Source organism: Orcinus orca, chromosome 4 (genome assembly GCF_937001465.1).
Source record: "Orcinus orca chromosome 4, mOrcOrc1.1, whole genome shotgun sequence".
Lineage (NCBI taxonomy): Eukaryota > Metazoa > Chordata > Mammalia > Artiodactyla > Delphinidae > Orcinus > Orcinus orca.
In genome coordinates, this window is record NC_064562.1 from 50,885,797 (window position 1) to 50,901,196 (window position 15,400).

Here is a 15,400-nt window from a genome sequence, read left to right on the forward strand (position 1 = left end):
TGAGTATTAAATGACATAATGTGTGTAAGGAACTTAAAACATCCTTGCCACCGCCATTAGAGAAACAAACTATATGTAGATTAAAAAATTAAACTGGAATATTCTGTAGACCTACTTTGCATGCAATATAAGTAAGTGTTATAAGTAGATGAAAGACACTAGTAGGGGCCATACGTTTTGGAGACATGCTAAGAGACTGAGGTTTTAAACTGGACTTTAAAGGAAATGTAGGAGTTGACTACTTATGGAAGGAGAAAATTCTGAGCTAAAGGAACAGCAAAGTAACCACAGGGATAAGACATTAAAGTTGTGTAATATGGCAAGTACCAAGGCAAAAATGGGCATGACATGTTCAAAAGAAGATGAAATGTCTGTGAGGTAATACAGAAGGAAAAAATGTATCAAAGGAAGAAAGAATGGAAAAGTGAGCCTTGGGGTTGCCAATATTTAGGAAAACTGTGAGAAAGGGAGACTGGTAAAGAAGACAGAAGATATTAAGAGAGAACTTCTTTTTCTTTTTCTTAATTTTCACTGGCATTTGATTGTCAAACAACAAAGGAATTACCATGTACATGTTGTGTTCCCTTTTCCCATCATGCTCAATTCCCCCACTCCTCTAAAAAGTATTGGATTTTTCTTTCTCTACCTAGCCAAAACTTTGCTTATCCTTAAAGTTTCTATAAAAATCCTACTTTCCCTTTCTAAACTTTATACTTTTAGCATTTAAGCTTATACTATGCAGTGTTGATGTTATCTCACAGTAATCTCTTATCTTATGTGCTTACTGTTTTTTTTTTCTGATGGTTAATAAGCTTTTTGATTGAAGATATTTTTCTACATATTTTATATCCTCAATTGCTATTTACTACTAGAGTAAACTGTAGATATGTCTTAATTAATGCTTGCTTACTCACCTGTTAAATGTAGATTTATTCTTATTTGAATTGAGATCAGTAAACTTCATTGTATAGCAATTGAGAAGTATTTTTAAAGATTTTTTAATGGTGCTGATTCAGTTTTTTTAATTGCATTGTAATCAGGATGGCCACGTTGAAGTAGCTAGGTTACTTCTTGACAGTGGTGCCCAAGTGAACATGCCTGCTGATTCATTTGAATCACCATTGACTTTGGCTGCATGTGGTGGGCACGTGGAACTTGCGGCTTTACTTATTGAAAGAGGAGCTAGCCTGGAAGAGGTCAATGATGAAGGTTATACACCATTGATGGAAGCTGCTCGTGAAGGACATGAAGAAATGGTGGCGTTACTTTTAGGCCAAGGTAACCAATACCAATCAAGACACTAACGCATAAATGTGTAAAATGTAAGATTATGATTTTATAAAATTGAATTTATTTCATTTTTCTAGTAGATTTGTAATGAGGTGCTATCACAAAAACTAAAGATGAAATATTTTCTTTGAAAACAGCTCTCATACTGTACTAAATAAAATCAAATGGACTTCTTTACTATTTAAGAGCTTTCAGAACCATTTTGTGCTGTGTGAATAAAAATAGAGAGAAGTGGGGGTGGGATAGGGTTGTAGGTTATGTAGGGGCATGTATGAGATTCAGCATTTCTGCAGCTAATATATTGAGAGAATGCCTCTTAGGGCAGAATACCTATTAATAAATATTTGATGTTTCTAGTGTTTCATAAAGTACACTATGGGAAATCTTGCCATAAGGACTAACTTGATGAGAATGCAACAATGCATGTATAAGAAGCTGTCAAGGAGCTCAGTACACTGTGGGCTTCTCTTTTGGGGAAAGTGAAACAGTTACTTGACTGTATTAAGATACCTTAACTTTAGAAGTAATCTCGCATCTCTATCCATATTGGTAGCCTGGTTTTATATCTCTTTTAGTAGTAAAGGTTTTGTTTGTACAAATTTAGGAGGAATGGCACATTTTTAAAAAACCTTTTACTGAGAGGTAATATTGACTAGAATTTTAAAAGCATAGTTTTTGGAGCAGACTTTTTAGTTTGAATCACAAATCCACTGCTTGCCGATTTTGTAACTTTAGGCAAGTTTCTAACCTTCTGTGTCTCACTTTTGTTGTCTGTAGGGTTGTTGTGAGAATTTATAGATGTGTTTAAAGCTTTTAGAACACTGTTTGTCATATAGTGTCTGTTAAGTGTTAACTGTGGTGATGGTGGTTGTAGTGATGATGATAATGTTGTTGTGACCTTGGGCAAGTTAGTTAATCTCAATTTCCTTAGCTGTAAAAATGGAGCTAACAATAATATGTAAAATGCTTTAAATATTACCTGACAAATAACAGCATATTGAATATTATCTATTATTATTTTCATCAACATCTTTATCATCATTATTTTGAACCTTTATAACTAGGGGATGTGGTTTATTTTCTAAGGCCTTAAATCACATGACTTGTACCTTCTAGCTGAATAAATCTTATTCCAGCAGTGTACATCAAATATGGACTAGTGGATGTGGTTTTGATAGTTTTCTTTATTTTTAACTGCCTCCTAGAATAGGGGAGAGGTACTTCATCATTTAGTAAATTAATATAAATGTTCATTTTTGAAGTATAGTTTACTAGGAAATAATAATGTTTTGCTTATCTCTGGAATAAGTTAATGACTTTCTTTAAATAATTAGAATCTTTATTTTAGGAGCAAATATCAATGCACAGACAGAAGAAACTCAAGAAACTGCCTTGACTTTGGCTTGCTGTGGAGGCTTTCTGGAAGTGGCAGACTTTCTAATTAAGGCAGGAGCTGATATAGAACTAGGGTGTTCTACCCCTTTAATGGAAGCTGCTCAAGAGGGTCATTTGGAGTTAGTTAAATACTTATTAGCTGCAGGTAGGCATTTTTGCATTTGGGAGTTTTTTTACATGATTTATTTAAGTAAAAATATTACAATGCAAATAGCTTTTTTTTGATGTATGATGCACTGAATGTGTATAGAAAAATAATGTGATAAATTTTTTAGTGTATTTTGAATAATTTACCTTATTGCTGTTTGAAATATCTGCAGTTTTAATTTTAAGCAGTAATCTATTTCTAATTTTTTTTCTTTTTTGCTTTTAAAGATGCTGACAGTATTCTCTATTTCTAGAAATGGATAAGGCTGTTTTGTCTAATTTGAGGAGATATGGCTTATCTAGAAGAAATTTCAGTATCCACATTTGTGTCTTATGATTCTTTTATTAAGGCTGTGTATCTAACACTACTGCAGGAGCTAATGTTCATGCAACAACAGCAACAGGGGATACAGCACTAACATACGCCTGTGAAAATGGTCATACCGATGTAGCTGATGTCTTACTTCAGGCAGGAGCAGATCTGGTAAGCTATGTCACTTTCTAAATCTTAATATTTAAAGCTAAGACAAGAAATTAATTGAAAGGAGATTATAGACAAAAGGTGTTTCTTTACTTCTGATTTTATGTTGGCCTTTTTGCCATTCTTTATCTCATTTAGTCATATTTTTTTCCTATGCTGTTTGGTGTCCATTCTTATTTTCCTTGTTAGCAGGACTATCCAGTCTACTACTCCTTTTCCCCTACAAAAAAGGGAAAATTTTGTGTTTGATATGTTAACAATTAATCATAATAATTAATACAGATCTTCTCTTAAGTACTTAGCTATTTTTAGAAGCTTTTCTGATCTGTCATAAAAAGGCAAATATGGCTTAGAGGCATTTCACTGTAGTTTAGGAAATAAATTGTACCTATACCATCAAAGCATTATTAAGTAAAGGAGTTAAAAAGATAAGTATTCAGTAAATAATATTTTCCCTCAAATAACTTTTTATTTAGTGAGAAGGATGAAATACTGAGGTCATTTTTTAAAATATTTATTTATTTATTTATTTTGGGCCGCATTGGGTCTTCGTTGCTGCGCACAGGCTTTCTCTAGTTGCGGCGAGTGGGGGTTACTCTTCGTTGTGGTGCGCAGTCTTCTCATTGCATTGGCTTCTCTTGTTGCTGAGCACAGGCTCTAGGTGCGTGGGCTTCAGTAGTTGTGGCACTCAGGCTCAGTAGTTGTGGCGCACGGGCTTAGTTGCTCCATGGCATGTGGGGTCTTCCTGGACCAGGGCTCGAACCCGTGTCCCCTGCATTGGCAGGCGGATTCTTAACCACTGCGCCAGCAGGGAAGTCCCTACTGAGGTCATTTTAAGGTAGATTACAAAGAGATGTCATAGGGAAAGGACAGACAGTAAAAAAGCTCAGAAGAGGTGAAGACGTCATCTGAGATGTTATGTTTGGGGCTGGGTAGGGTTTAGAAAGGTAGATACTGCGCTGTTGTTACAAAAGAGATACTCCAGTTGGAGGAAATAGTATGAGTACAGCCTGAGACGTAGGGAAGAAAAAAGCAATTGTGTGTGGGGAAAATAGTCATTCTTCCAGTTTAGCCTGTGAGGGAGTAAGAAAGGTAGGTTTTAGTTAAAACATAAGCACCCGTGTGTTCATGGGGCTGAGATTAATAAGCAAATGTGTTTTCCTGTAGAAGTTCATAGTTTATGACAGAAACTCACATGCAGGCAGAAACAGGCTCCTCAATTAACTGATTTCTTAACTTAAACTTTACTTAACTTCTCTTTCCTCATTTAAAAAGGAGAGGGTTAAATTAGATTACTATTGTGGCCTCCTTCAGCTCTGTCTGTGTTGGTACAACTCTTGGAGAACTTATGACGCACGTTATATTCTAGCTAGTCATGCGTATATTCTTCTTATTAGGTTTTGAGCTTCTTCAGCTTAGGAACTAAATTTCCAGTGTTTACTACAGTGACTGTGAAACATACAGCAATGTAATCTTGCTTAGTTAATTGCAATGAAAACAACTTAGTGTATGACTTAAGAGAAGAATCATCCGATGTAAGTGTAAAAAATATTGGCATGTAAAATGCTTTATAAAAGGTGTTTTTTTCTCAAACCTTTATACTGTAAGATCTGAAAATTTTTCCTATGCTGATATTCTGAATTGCAAAAATGCAGCTGGTTCTCCATCCTTTTGAAACCCAGAAATCTCTAGTAATATCTTATAATTGATGGTATTAAATATCACTAGCCTTGTTATTTTTATGTAAGATAAAATAGAGTTAATGGGAAGTCTGTAAAGACAGAGAGTGATATACTTAGAGAAATTCATACACGTAGGATACAAACTTATAAAAAGAAAATCACTTGTAGTGGATTAGGATAATGTTGATAATGTTGATTGTTTGGAGAGGGCTGTGCTAAAGTGCCATTCATTGTTCAAGTTCCACAGTCCTTTTTGTAGAGAGAAGGAAAAATTACCCAGGTGGATTTAGATGAGGGTGTAACAATCACATGAATATAACCCCAGTTCTTAATTTATCTATATTTCCATAGAACATGTTTCTAATTTGAGATTGTTTAAATTAAAGAATGTATTCCTAGATTTACTTCAAAGCATGTTATTTAATATATTTAGATTCTGAAATTAGTTCAGTTCTCTTCCTTTTGATTTTCATGAAAGGGAATAATTGTTCATTAGAAATTAAATATCAAGTAAGTCTGTGGTTTTTAAACAGGAGCATGAATCTGAAGGTGGAAGAACTCCTTTAATGAAAGCTGCAAGAGCTGGTCATGTTTGTACCGTTCAGTTCCTAATTAGTAAAGGTAGGTTTGTGTAAGGCAGTAATTTTTTTCCACAGGTATCTATCCCCTGCCCTTGGGTATTAAGAGATTTACAGGTAAAGAACATTTTGGAGGTGTCACATGGTGGAGGGATGCTACTGAGATTTTTGTGAGTGGGTAGTTGATAAACATCCTGCAACACATAGAACCATTCCAAACTGTGAAGAGTTCTGATACCGAATACCACCCTTGTTAAAAAAAGTTCAGTACAGAAAAATTTCTCTGTGTAAAAAACTTTGAGGGTTTAGATACCTTGAAGTCTTTTCTGTTTATGTAATAATATATCTCGAAACCTGGATTTTTATGTTGTTTCTGCCACTGATTAATTTGAAGGCAAGTCACTTTTCTTCTTTATATTTCCTTGGGCCTAAGTTTCCTTCTTTGTAAAATATAGAGAGGTGTTCATAAATATAGCATCCCCCCAAAAAATCAAAATTGAAATGGAACAAATATGCCAAAAATGCATTTTCATTCATGGTCATTTATTCTACTTTGAATACCAAAATCCTTAATAACAAAGGTAGCCTAAAGTTTGAAATCGTTTGTAGGTAAAGAAAATAAATCAGAAATAACTTACTGGTCAAAGTATTTTAGGCAATTTGAACACTTCCTTGTGTTATATGTTTATGAATAAGACATAGTATTCTCAAGAATGAAATTATTTTCAGTTATTATCTCCTCTCTTCTTTAATTTTAATGAGTTTGATTCCAGTTTCTTCCTGGTATTTTATTTCCATTTCCCACATGCATAGCACAGTGCTCCAAATCAAGGATGAATTCATATTAAGGGGAAAATATACCTGTTTTCATTCTCAGATATTTCCCAATGAAAAAAGATTATACTACTATTACTTACTATTTTTTGTTAATTCCTTCCATATTTGGCCCATAGAGGGCAGTGTGGTTTATTTTTTAATTGGTTTTTAGTCATCTTTCCCACTGAAGATATTAAAATGTAGATAAAATTTTATATTTTACTTTTTTAAAACAGTGATTATATTAGGAATAATATATACTTTTATCATTTAATGGTTCATACTGAAACATTTATGGATGAAATTATATCATGTTTGTCTGGGATTTGTTTTAGAATAATTCAAGATGGGAGAGGAGAATGGATGTGGGTATATGTGAAATGAGATTGACCATGTTTATAATCATTGAAGCTGGGTAATGGGTATGTGGGGCTTCATTATACTCTTCTCTCTACTCTTCGATTTTGAAGTTTACCATAATTTAAGAAACAACACTCTATTAACATGATTTTTCATGCCTTGTCTGTTTTAGGAGCAAATGTGAATAGAACCACAGCTAACAATGACCATACTGTACTGTCCCTGGCTTGTGCAGGGGGTCATCTGGCAGTGGTGGAACTACTTTTGGCTCATGGGGCAGATCCTACTCACCGTTTAAAAGTATGTAACTCAAATGTTTCAGGTAGCATTGTGAATTAATTTTCACTCTTGAGCATAACAAATTATTATCTATAAGTTCCACTCGTATTGGCATTCTAAATGTGTTCATTTTCTTCTGTTTTTAGAGAAAAGTGTTCTTTACTAAACCTAAAACTTTAATGTGTCTGGGGCCTGTTGGCTATATCTTCCTTAATGTTTCTGTAAATTAACTTTAAAAAAAATTTTTTTCCCCTTCCATATTCACTTTTTTAGGATGGCTCGACTATGTTGATAGAAGCAGCAAAAGGTGGTCATACAAGCGTTGTTTGCTATCTTTTGGACTATCCTAATAACTTGCTTTCAGCCCCTCCACCAGATGTCACTCAGTTAACGCCCCCATCCCACGATTTAAATAGGGTAAGCTTCTAAACTAAAGCATTTTATGTTATATCATCCTTTTCCCTTTTTCGGTCATAGTTCAAGATTAAACTAGATTGTTTTTTGTTACAATATGTAGTTCTTTTTATAGATAACATACTTGATATGGTTAATGAACCTCTGATGTAATATTCAGATTCTAGATTGATATGATTTTGCTTTGCTTTCTTACTGTGGCCAGAATAATCTTTTGATTTCAAAGTTCATTAAAAAAATGTCATGGAGGGAATTCCCTGGTGTCCAGTGGTTGGGACTCAGCGCTTTCACTGCTGGGTCCCGGGTTCAGTCCTTGGTCGGGGAACTAAGATCCCATCCCGCAAGCTGTGCAGCATGGCCGGAAAAAAAAAAGTCATGGAAAATAATTTGATACCAACACATTTTAAGTAAATATGTCGCCTGAGATTGTCATATGAAAAAATATTTTGAATGGATCTTTGTAACTTATTCTTCATTTAAAGCAAATTATGTAATGGAAGGTGAGGAAAAGCAGATATATAATCAGTTTCATTTGTCTTAGGCTCCTCGTGTACCAGTTCAAGCACTGCCCATGGTTGTCCCACCTCAGGAGCCTGACAAACCACCTGCCAATGTTGCCACTACTCTTCCCATCAGGAATAAAGGTCAGTTATACTTCTAAAGACTTAACAAGTTGTCCAAGTAAAAATGATAAGATTGAAAAAAAAAACCAAAAACTGGCCATTTAAAATTATTATTCCACAAAAAATGAATTTTACTAGGTCGGCATAATTGAAGATTTTTTTTTTAACAATGAAAAAAGCATGTTATTGGGAGAGAACATAGTTAAGAACACTAATTTGTGCTGGAATCAGAAGTATTAGCAGTAGAAATTCAGATGCTCATCTTTGATGCAATTCTGATTATCCATGATTTCCTCTAATAACTAGTCATTTCTATTCATGTTAAAATGTTAGGCTGCGTATAATTGGGTGACATTTTTGTAAATTACTAAAATTTCTGTAGTGATATGAGGCATAATATTAATAAGCTAGATCAAAATTAAATTTTATTTTAGAATAACTGGTTTTAATATAGATTTTATATCTGGAATACCTTTTCTCAACCAAGAATTCAAAGTTACTTCAGATATGGTTGTTTGTTGCTCTAGAACTCTGAGGTCCATATTTGGTTTGTGGAAGTTACATCATGCATGTTCATAAGTTATGTCCCAAAAGATTACAGCTACCAGTTTTAATCAGTTTTTCCTTTTAGAAAGTTTTACCTGAGGAACCAATGTGGTTTTAATTTTTTGGTTTTTGGCTACCTATATTATTTTACCAACAAGAATACTAAGTATTTCCACCAGTTGTTTTCAATCACCACTACCAATCTAGAGCCTTGGCACCTTTTTCAGTTGGTATAGCAAGCAAATGATTGCTATACCAATAGCCAGATATGTTTATTCACCTGGCTGTCAGAAGATACAGTGGATGTCATAGTTCAGCATCTTTTCTTCCAGGGAAACTGAATCCCATTTCTCTACTGGCCAGGTAGCTTTGTGAATATGTGAATTTCTATCTTACCTTTATCAGTCTTGAAGATGGTAGGCCCCAACAAAGACATATATTTTAGTTGGATTTTAATTTCCTGGTACTTCTCAGTGGTTTGAGTACTCTTTGTGTGTATGTGTGTGTGTTTAAAAGGCACAGACTATTAAATGTAGAAAAACCTTGACTTAGAGGTTTAAGTTTTCCCTACATCTTAATAATTTAGCATTATTTTTCTGTTCTTATGATAAGTTTTTACATCTTTATGACCAGATGAGGTATCTATCTACACATAGCCTTAGATTTTACTTTAATTGTACCACTTAGGTATCACAAACCTGCATCCCTCTATTGTCTAATTGTAACCATGTGATATTTTTAAAATTCTGAAATTAATTTCCCAAAGATTACTCTATGCACATAAAATACATTCATTTTATATTTATGATAAAGAAGGTGGATTTGTTTTTAACTCCTTAACAGTGCATTTTCACCTTCTATGGATATATTAACTTGGTGCATAACTGTTGGCACTAAACCTCCCAACAGTAACTCTGTAATGAGGATGCCATTCATGTGCACTTCTGAGGGGGTTTCTTTTTCACACAGCTGCTTCTAAACAAAAGTCCAGCAGCCATTTGCCAGCAAACAGCCAGGATGTACAGGGTTACATCACCAATCAGTCTCCAGAGAGCATTGTAGAAGAGGCTCAGGGAAAGTTAACAGAACTGGAACAGAGGATAAAAGAAGCCATAGAAAAGAATGCACAGCTGCAGTCCTTGGAACTGGCTCATGCTGACCAACTTACCAAGGAGAAGATCGAGGAGCTGAACAAAACAAGGGAGGAACAAATTCAGAAGAAACAAAAGATTTTGGAGGAACTACAGAAAGTAGAACGAGAATTACAACTGAAAACTCAGCAGCAGCTAAAAAAGCAGTATCTAGAGGTTAAAGCTCAAAGAATTCAACTTCAGCAGCAGCAGCAACAGTCTTGCCAACATCTGGGACTGCTAACTCCTGTTGGGGTTGGAGAACAGCTTTCCGAGGGAGACTATGCACGGTTACAGCAAGTGGATCCCGTTTTGCTTAAAGATGAACCCCAGCAAACTGCTGCTCAGATGGGTTTTGCACCAGTCCAGCCTCTGGCCATGCCTCAAGCTTTGCCTCTGGCGGCAGGTCCCTTGCCTCCAGGGTCCATCGCAAATCTTACAGAACTGCAAGGAGTGATAGTTGGACAGCCAGTACTGGGCCAAGCACAGTTGGCAGGGCTGGGGCAAGGAATTCTGACAGAAACACAACAAGGGTTAATGGTAGCCAGCCCTGCTCAGACCCTCAATGACACGCTGGATGACATCATGGCAGGTGGGTTATATTGTTATGAGCAGGTATCAAATATGATTTGCTTAAGGCGAGTAAGAGTGTGCCAGAATTTTTTGCCGTTACCCAACTTGAGAACTATTTCTGGACTCTTGAACCATGTATATCTTTAGAAATATTAGTTCAATCTCAGACGTTCTCAGATGGATACAGGTCAAATTAAAGATTAGCTTATTCAATGCAAGTGGCTGAAACTTTCTGACTCAGGTGGGTAGGCTGGGAATCTAGGTTTTTCGGTAGTCAGGTTGATGTTTGATTTTTTTGTTTGTTTTTGGTTTTGTTTTTTCTCTTTAAGTTCAGAATACTGATAAAATTTTGGCTTTTTTGCTTCTGTATTCACACCAATAAACTGGGAAATTGGTAGAAGTTGAAGTGCAAAACTAGTAGGATATATCAGAAAGCTTATTTGTGAACAGAAATACTTTATATCCTAATGGATCAGACTTCAAACCTGATGGATATTAAAAAAAAAAAAGTAAATACTTTTACAACAATAATAAAGTACCAAACCAAATAAGGTTTGATTATACTGTATGTCAGTGATTTATCCCCTGTGAATGTTCATGTGTAGTTTCTTTCTAATTGTATTATGAGCAGGTGTGGTCCCTTGATAGTATCATAAATGATATATCTTTAAATGGGTAGGCAGAGAAATTTTTTTCCATTTTAATTAGATTCATTGGCAAAAAGAAATATTTTAGGGGTTGTTTTAATGGTTCTAGTTTGGGGTACTTAGTTTTTGTGAGTTCTGTAACAAAGTAGTAGAATGAGATTTTACAGGATTATAAGCCATAAGAATACTGTACTGAAAAGAATAATTTTCTTCATTTAAAAAAAAAGTAAAGAAAAAAAACAGAAAAAGAAGGAACAGGGGAAAACAAAGGGAGTAAATAGGTGAATTTTGGTAATTTTCATCTGCTCTCTTCCCCCCTTTTAATTCTTTGGTCTATACTTAAAGGATGATTGAATTTTTTCTAATTTTGAAACTGTGTTTAAGTAGCATTATATATTATGATGAGATTATACATAATTTAACTTTAATCTTTTAAAAGAATAAAAGAAAATGAAATTGTATAGTGTTCAGATATTTAGCTAACATTCAGAAACTAAGAAACCAGCTAATGAGACAGACTTTATACTTAGAAATTGCTCTAAAGTTTCCTAGTCTTCTTTTAGTATCACCTCAACAATAGTATGTGGAATGAAAGTCTCTGCTAATCTTAGAGGGTACAGTAACTACATCGGAAAAAATGCTATTAATTGTTAGTAAGAACTACAAAGCTTCTTATATTAAGAAGTATACATTTTTCCTATAGATTTGAAAGTTACTACTAATCACCATTAGTGGGTTATAATAATTGGGAATGTAATTTTAAAAACAGTATATATCTTATGAAAATTGAAGCACAGTAGCTCCAAATGCCAAATTTGATATTACCTTCATGGCCATTAATCTAGATCATAATGGTGTTCTTTATAATATGTCAATTCAACTACCAAAGAATGTGTAGAATTGAGTGTTATTTATTCAATTAAATGAAGAATGGACATTCCATACCAATGAATATTAAAAATTTTTTGATATGCTATCAGAATTTACCTGATGTTCTTGGGCATAGTTCAATAATGATTTGCCAGTTGTATAATTTTTATGCTGATCAGAATTATCGGAGGTTTGTAAAGTAGTTTTTCTGTCGATTTGTTTACCAAACGAAAACAATTAAATTCTCCCTATGTGTTCCAGGTGTTTTCATATAAAATTATTTTTTAAAGCTTATAACTTCTTAGGAAATATGACAGATACTTGTCATATTATAAAAATACTTTACCTGTTTATTCTCATTTATATGGGGAGAGGAGAGATGGCCACAAGAAAGAACAGGATTAAAAACATCCAGCTACCTCCCTGCAACCCATTCCTGCATCATGCATGTGCACGTGCACAAACATACACATATACACTCACTTCCACAGCCTTTAAACTTCTTCTCTAGTAATTGTTATTTCAGTTGACTAATGACCATTTCCATTTCTTTCTTTGGGTTTTTTAATATCTTACAACTTCATTAGGCTCAGTCTTCCTTCTCTCCTTCAGCATAATGTCTGTTCTTTATTCCTTAGTCCCCATTTATTAGACTGCTTTTATAAGATTCAGTCTCTTTTTCTCTAGTACTTGGCTGGTCAGAATCTTCTATCTTCCTTGGTTTCTGTACTAGCCAAACCAAAATCAGTTCCCTATTTAACCAGTCTTAACAACTTGCCTTTGCTGTGCTGTCAAGTTCCCTCTTTCCTTACCTGACGTTAAAATTTCTTTGAGCATCTGGTTTTCCCTCTCTGACCCTAAAATGAAGTTCCACACGTAAAGATCTGGTCTGTACCATGGTTCCTTCAGGTACCTACATATTTACAATTGTTACTTTTAATTTTAGAGAATGGATGAGTGACGGGCAGCTATTTAGTTTTAGTAAACCAATATCATAGGTACCCCAAGGGAATTAAATGAGAGAATTGATTTTTCCTATCTCCTTCTAGAAGAGGTGATAAGAAAAACCAGTTTGACCAAAAATAAGAAAACTAATATGTTCTTTAAAAGAACTTATTCAAATTGAAATGTAAATTATAATTTAGTCATTTAACAATAAACTTAGATTTTTTTGTTCAGTATCATGAAATAAAATTCAGTTTTTTGGACAGATTGGTGTTCATTCTGTTTAAGCTAATTTTGTGTTTAGCATTTTCATTTGTGAAAATCAGTCTAATCAGAGGAGAATATGGAACCCATTTTAAGAGCCATAGATTTTATATGGTTTTGAAATTTATATCTAGAATGTGTACATTTGAATTGTCTTGATCTTTTTCTTAACATACAAAACTATCAACGTGGAGTAACAATATCAAGGTCATTAGATGATTAACATGTTAGTGTTGAATACATGCCCTTTTCTATTGATCTGGATCCCTAAGGATTCAAATAGTGTGTTTTGTTTTGTTTTGTTTTGTTTCCTCCTTTGTTCTTCCTTTGGCTTTTAAGTGGACTTAAAAATGTATAATTTTAGAATGTGTGTTGCTATAATGTATAGTGTATGTTTGTGCCTGAACTAAGGATTTCATGTAAAATAGATTTCTTAATTGACAATTGTGTTTATAATTGTTATGATAAGGTCTATTTCAGTTTTGTTCTTGGTAGGAGCATAACCTCTTTTGCCTGGTTTCAGATCCAGTTGTGAATCATGATTGTTTTCTGTCTCATGTAGTTGATAACTACATTGGTAACATACATCCACACTACTGTTGATCATTCAAAGATTAATGCCCAGACTCTAGTGCTATAGCATTTTTAATAAGGGGGAAAAAGGATTGATGTTCACATGGCAACTCCAGAAGTGAGTTGATGAGGGAATAAAGTACCCTCAACTGCTACCACCTTTGGAATTCTCCCATCTCAAGTACTGACCTAATTAGCCCCTTCTTAATTTGCTTATTTTGATGAAAATAATATCATGGCAAAATTATACTTAGAAGAACTAACAGTAATCTATATTTGAAGGCTGATTGCATGCATACATTTTTTTCTACCCTAATATTTTAATTTTGTCCTCCTAAGTCAGTGTGATTGCTAGATTGATTGGTGAGCATTTTACGCCCTTCAGAATAATTCTGTATGTGAGAAACTGTTTCTGTGTGAGGATCAAATTTTTATATATATATATGCTGTCATACTGAGGGCCACCCCCTGTCTGCAGTTAATAAAAGAATAGGAAGTATTTTAAATATTCAATAGCGAATGTCCCCAAACAGTGATATTACTTTCATTAGTTATAGAAAATAAGGTGTGAAACTGGCAGGTAAAAGACACATTTTCTCCTTCTTAACTTGACTATTTTAACTTTTATTCCTTTTCTGATTAAGAAGATATAATGGATAACCATTTGCATATATATTTAATTTTAATTCATAAAAATAGTTTTGTTTTCAGGGTTATTTTGAATTAAGGTTTTGTGATTACATACCATAAGAGGGGAATTTGTTTTTCATATGGTTTATTGTTTAGCAAATGGGTTACTCTCAATATATATTTAAATTTTGGTCTGTTGTCCAGTGTCAGAAATAACCAGGAAAATGAGTTATTAGTGCTATAGCAGTCTACCTGTAGATATTTTGTTTTTAAAGATATTTAAATATTTTCTGACAACTATTTCTTGCTGTTACCTAACAATGTTTCATCCTCATTAAGTACAGTTATTTTGTTCAACAGCAGTCAGTGGAAGAGCATCTGCAATGTCAAACACTCCTACCCACAGTATCGCTGCTTCCATTTCCCAACCTCAGACTCCAACTCCAAGTCCTATCATCTCTCCTTCAGCCATGCTTCCTATCTACCCTGCCATTGATATTGATGCACAGGTAAGCTCCAAACTCAGGAGTGATAGTTTTTAGCTGGAATTATATCATCATTAGAAACATTAATCAGTTATTTAAATCATCTTAGACTGCTTTGTCTCTGGGCAAAGACCTGAGCCACAGTTATAAATTAGAATCCACATTTAAAGAAATAAAATACCAAATACAGATTATTACTGATAATTATTGTGAAGATCTGGTTTCTGATATCATCAAGTAATCTTTTTTTCTTAAACTTTAGTTTAAAAAGGGATGTAAAAAGAAAGAACTTATTTAAGATTATGTATTTTCTTCTAAACTTAAATTAGAAGATGTGTCTTAAAATTCATATTGGATTCCATCTATATAGCATATATACTCAGTTACATTTATATTGTCTTTGAAAATTCTGATCTTGCTGACTGAAATATGTAGTAAGTCTATGTGTCTGTTTCTATAACACTGTTAAGTTTAAAAAACAAGTTTTTTAAAAGAATTAGTTTACCATGAAATGTCAGAGCAAAGTGAGGTTGGAAAAGAGAAGGTAGCTTGTGTTGTGTCCTGAAGAAATGCCAAGCAGCCTAGCTTAGAAGACTGCTGAATGAGGTAAGGGTATGTGGCTTTCTTCAGGACTGAGAAATGTTTGAAGTTTATTTAGTTTTGTGTTTTGAT

At 34.0% G+C, this 15,400-nt stretch overlaps 1 protein-coding gene across 11 annotated transcripts in view; it reads left to right on the forward strand.

The window, feature by feature from the left end:
• Positions 1–15,400, forward strand: part of ANKRD17 (ankyrin repeat domain 17) — a 159,873-nt gene that overhangs the window by 87,534 nt on the left and 56,939 nt on the right. For 4 of the 11 annotated variants that reach the window (XM_049709591.1, XM_033412520.2, XM_033412517.2 and 1 more), the window contains exons 8-16: positions 1,041–1,278; positions 2,639–2,830; positions 3,183–3,316; positions 5,529–5,616; positions 6,922–7,049; positions 7,302–7,445; positions 7,984–8,086; positions 9,581–10,333; positions 14,604–14,752. In XM_049709591.1, the coding sequence (XP_049565548.1) occupies positions 1,041–1,278; positions 2,639–2,830; positions 3,183–3,316; positions 5,529–5,616; positions 6,922–7,049; positions 7,302–7,445; positions 7,984–8,086; positions 9,581–10,333; positions 14,604–14,752 (1,929 nt within the window). The remainder of the gene's footprint in view (positions 1–1,040; positions 1,279–2,638; positions 2,831–3,182; positions 3,317–5,528; positions 5,617–6,921; positions 7,050–7,301; positions 7,446–7,983; positions 8,087–9,580; positions 10,334–14,603; positions 14,753–15,400) is intronic. The other 7 variants (XM_004283561.3, XM_012538166.3, XM_033412518.2 and 4 more) reach the window with 6 other exon arrangements.